We start from the raw sequence: 4,400 nt of genomic DNA on the forward strand, positions 1-4,400 counted from the left end.
TTTTTTTTTTTGTGGTACACTGGCCTCTCACTGCTGTGGCCTCTCCCGTTGCGGAGCACAGGCTCCGGACGCGCAGGCTCAGAGGCCATGGCTCACGAGACCAGCAGCTCCACGGCATGTGGGATCTTCCTGGACTGGGGCACGAACCCGTGTCCCCTGCATTGGCAGGCGGACTCTCAATCACTGCGCCACCAGGGAAGCCCTGTGGTTTTTTTTTAAAAAACAATTTTCTAGGGGAAATCACTCATTTCCCTTTGATTAGCCAATGGCATTTTGAGGATTTGTATTTGATGGAAGACCCAGTCATCACAGTTGTGCCCAAACCCACAGCTTGGAGGAAGTATGAGCTTCCTAAGAACAAAAAGTGGACACTTCCAAGAGTTAAGGACCTGGGCCAGCTTGGGTGGGTGTGGTTTGGAGTAAAGGCCTGAGGCCCCAAGTCCTTCCTGGCCTGGCTGCTAACACAGGTATTTCAGCAGAGTATCTCCATTTCCCCTCTTTGGGGTCTCCTTTTGGGTTTGGTAGCAAGGGTCTGCCTTGGAGAAAAACCCTGAGTATATCCACCGAGTATATCTGAAGGGGCTGAGGATTCTATGAAAAGGAAGGCATGAGAAAATACAGTGGTACGTTGAGAACAGCAGGACCAGCACACATAGAGACTTCGCTGCCATTTGGACTTGAAAGAGCAGAAGCATTTTGTGACAGGAAAGGAGCTCAGAGCCTAAATTTTTTCGGAGGGACAGTTTCCTGTGTTCTTTGGGATGACCCTTACCTCTCCCCCGCTCCCTGACTGCACAATTAGCCACCGATATATTAGCCAGGATACGCAGAGTACAAACACCACTTAGCTCTGGCACTCGACCCAGAGTGCTCGGAGATCCTCTGTGCCTGTGAGCCTGAAACACAAAATGCAGCTCTTCCACACAGCTCAGCCCACCTGAATTCAGCTTCTATTTATTGACTGTCTGGGAGCACAACATAGCTACTAGGTCCTGTAGCACACCGGCATCACTTGAGAAGTTTAAAATGACATCACTGTCCAGGTCTCATCCAAGGCTAGTTAGATCAGTGTCTTAGGAGGTGGGGTCCGGACATCAGGGTTCTAACATGCAGACAGGGTTGTAAAACACTGTTTTACATTCTGCAGAAACTCACCAGCCTAGTGATACACATTTGTGCACGTGAACTTTTGTATTAATTCAATCAGAGTGCGTCACCCAACTGGATTCATTTCTAATTGCTTTGGCAAAAAGGAATAGTGGGTTAAACACGGGGTGGGGCAATGCAGCTCAGAGGGGAGCACACCTTTACTTAGAACCAGGCTAGGATTTGGTGTTCAGGGAAACATCTCTCCTGCTCACCCCAGGCCTCGCTGTGGAACAGCGGGGCCAGGTGTGTTCCAGCACATCTCACCCTCTGGAATGTGCCCCCTTCACCCTTTGGCATAGAGAAGGGCAAGTCTGTTAGGCTTCAGGGGATGGCTTAAGTCCCGTCAGTTTAGCAAGGCATCTGCTGGGTAGTGTGGGAGGACAGATGACTATAAAATCTGAAGCTTGAAACCAGATAACAGATATCTAAGTGTGAACATTCTTGTTACGGATGCCCCCAGGAGCTAGTGACAGGCACGTGGGAAGTCAGGGCTAGAGAAAGTAAATTGCTTTTACATCAGCCTTCTCCTTGAGCTTCTGTCATGTCTGAGATTTTTCTAGAAGTTTCCTCTTCTTTAACTCTGGTGATGCTGTGCTCTCCTGCTTGTTTGTTCATGCAGTGAAGAGTTAATATGTGCCTGCAGGTTCCAGGGCTATGCTAAATTTTAAAAAAATCTGTAAAAATCTGTCCTCAAGGAGTTTGCAGTCTAGTGGAGATGCATAAGTAAAAGATGTTGAGGAGTCAAAGGGTACAATTTAAAAAAAAAAGATTTTGAAAATGCACGGTGGTAAGTGTATTGATGGAGCCGCGCACAAGGTAGTATGTGACACAGTGGAAGGAAGGTCCCCTAACCTCGCCCTGGGGGCATAGCACTGGGGCAAGGCTCCCTCCCTCCCTGCTGGACACCACAAGTAAGTGGTTTTCAAAGCTGTCTTTACACCAGGCTCAGGCTTCCCACAGCCTGCTGGAGCTAGCCCTGAATGTCAGCATCTCACACTTACTACCTCCCTGCCCTGCTGGGGACCAACCACATCTCCACACCCAATTCTGTACCCAGCACTGGTCTTCCCCATGTTTCTCAGCCACCTCACCCCATGTCCACATGGCACCTTGTCCACAGTCCCCTTCTATTTCTTCCATCCTAGGCATCCCCACTGCCAGGCCCCAGGTCCGGTCCCCTACTAGCGCCAGCCATGGCTATTTCAGGCAAACGTGTGAAGCTGGACTTCCAGGCTTTCAATTCTTCCCCTTCCCTGTGTCCTTCCCTCAGCTGCTGCCTTATCCTTTCCAACACGAGGGGCTGACCATGTCACCCTGCTCCAAGGGTTCCCAGTTGCCTCTCAAATGAAGCAGGAACTTCTTTGCTATTCAAGGTCCTCTGCAGTGTGACCCAGTCTATCCTCCCAGCTCTGTCTCCTGTAACTTCCCTGCATGTACTGTGCTTCAGCCAAATTGAATAACCCTGTGTTATCTGAACATACTCTGTGTCTCCCAGCCTTCATACTATGCTCACACCCTTTCTTTTGCCTAGAATCCCTTCTCCTGATTTAAAATTGAAGAAACACTGCAGAGCTCATACCTTCATCAGCTTTTCCATAAAACCCATCCCGATACCCACAACCAGAGGTGACTTCTTTCCTTTGTACCACCATTTACCTTATCTCACAATTACTTGTACAGTCGTCTCTTTCCCTCTGCTGAAGGAGATGCTCCAGAGCAAAGGAATTCGATCTTACGCATCTGTGTTTTATTGTCTCCTCTAGCACTGTGCTTAGGAAAGAGAAGGTGTCCAATAAATACTTACTGAACTGATTATCCAGGTGTCCAGGTGGAGGGCCTGTTTAAGGGAGCTCTAGACCCATGAGGGCTGGGTTAATTACCTGCGGCCCCACTGGCTTCAGTTCTGAGAGCTTCTGTGATGCAAGGACCTGACGAGAGACCTCATCTCTGCTTAGCAGGAGCCCCTGGGCTGCCGGGGCAGGGTGGTGGTGGGTGGGGCGGTGTGTGAAGCAGTCACAAAAGCAAAGGCTAAGCCTTCTCCCCCTCCAGATGTGGACGAGTGCCTGGAGAACAATGGCGGCTGCCAGCACACCTGTGTCAACGTCATGGGAAGCTACGAGTGCCGCTGCAAGGAGGGGTTTTTCCTGAGTGACAATCAGCACACGTGCATTCACCGCTCAGAAGGTAGCTCTGCTCGGCTGGGGGCAGGGGGCAGGGTCACATCTGAGAATCCCCCACCCCCATCCTCAAAGGCTCTAGAGGGAAGCACGGAGTTTAGAAAGCCTGGAGGCCTGAGGACAAGTGGGCAGGTTATTTTAGCTGCACCTTTCTCACCCTGCTAAATAAGTGGGTTGGACTGGGTGAGCTCTGAGGTCTCTTCAAACTCCACATTCTCTGATTCTAATCTCTAAATGGAGTACATTTCAAACATGACTAGACGTCTCAGGAGAAATGCAATGGATGATCTTCCCAGTTTTTCAGAAAGGTGCTGGAAACCACAGCACATTTTTTGGGGAAGGAGGCGCTGGAGCCTTCCTTTGGAGACTCAGTGAATTGCCCTGTTTTCAGCAAGACCCGGCATTCCCTGTGTTTTGCGTGTTTGAACTCTGAGCTTCTGGGATTCCAGGGGGCAGGTGAACCCCCTCCCCAGACTGGGGGGTCTCTATACTATGGTTTTCTTCACCCATGTTGTCATTTACCATTCCTCCATAAATTTGCAGAAAATTCTTCTCCTCTGATGGCTCATTCTCTCTGCGTTGAGTTTATACCTATTTTATTCTTCTGTTAGTTCAGTAGATTCTCAGGAGGGAGAGGAATTAAGTACCTGTGGCCCGTCAGCCACTTTGAACTCAGTGATGTGCTTTTAATTCTCTGCTCTTTCTTAAGCCAAAGAACCACATTTTAAAAACAATTTTATTTATTTATTTTCGGCTGCATTGGGTCTTTGTTGCTGCGCGCAGGCTTTCTCTAATGGTGAGTAGGGGCTACTCTTCATTGCGGTACACGGGCTTCTCATTGCGGTGGCTTCTCTTGTTGCAGAGCATGGGCTCTAGGCACACAGGTTTCAGTAGTTGTGGCTCGTGGGCTCAGTAGTTGTGGCTCACGGGCTCAGTAGTTGTGGCTCGCGGGCTCTAGAGCACAGGCTCAGTAGCTGTGGCACACGGGCTTAGTTGCTTCGCGGCATGTGGGATCTTCCCGGACCAGGGCTCGAACCCGTGTCCCCTTCATTGGCAGGTGGATTCTTTTTTCTA

At 49.8% G+C, this 4,400-nt stretch overlaps 1 protein-coding gene across 1 annotated transcript in view; it reads left to right on the top strand.

Moving 5' to 3' along the window:
* The window catches only part of SCUBE2 (signal peptide, CUB domain and EGF like domain containing 2), a 57,686-nt gene that overhangs the window by 1,387 nt on the left and 51,899 nt on the right, over positions 1 to 4,400 (top strand). Inside the window, exon 2 of the mRNA XM_024757037.1 lies at positions 3,199 to 3,333. Within this exon, the coding sequence (XP_024612805.1) occupies positions 3,199 to 3,333 (135 nt within the window). The remainder of the gene's footprint in view (positions 1 to 3,198; positions 3,334 to 4,400) is intronic.

This window comes from Neophocaena asiaeorientalis, unplaced genomic scaffold, assembly GCF_003031525.2.
Source record: "Neophocaena asiaeorientalis asiaeorientalis breed wild unplaced genomic scaffold, Neophocaena_asiaeorientalis_V1.1 scaffold504, whole genome shotgun sequence".
Lineage (NCBI taxonomy): Eukaryota > Metazoa > Chordata > Mammalia > Artiodactyla > Phocoenidae > Neophocaena > Neophocaena asiaeorientalis.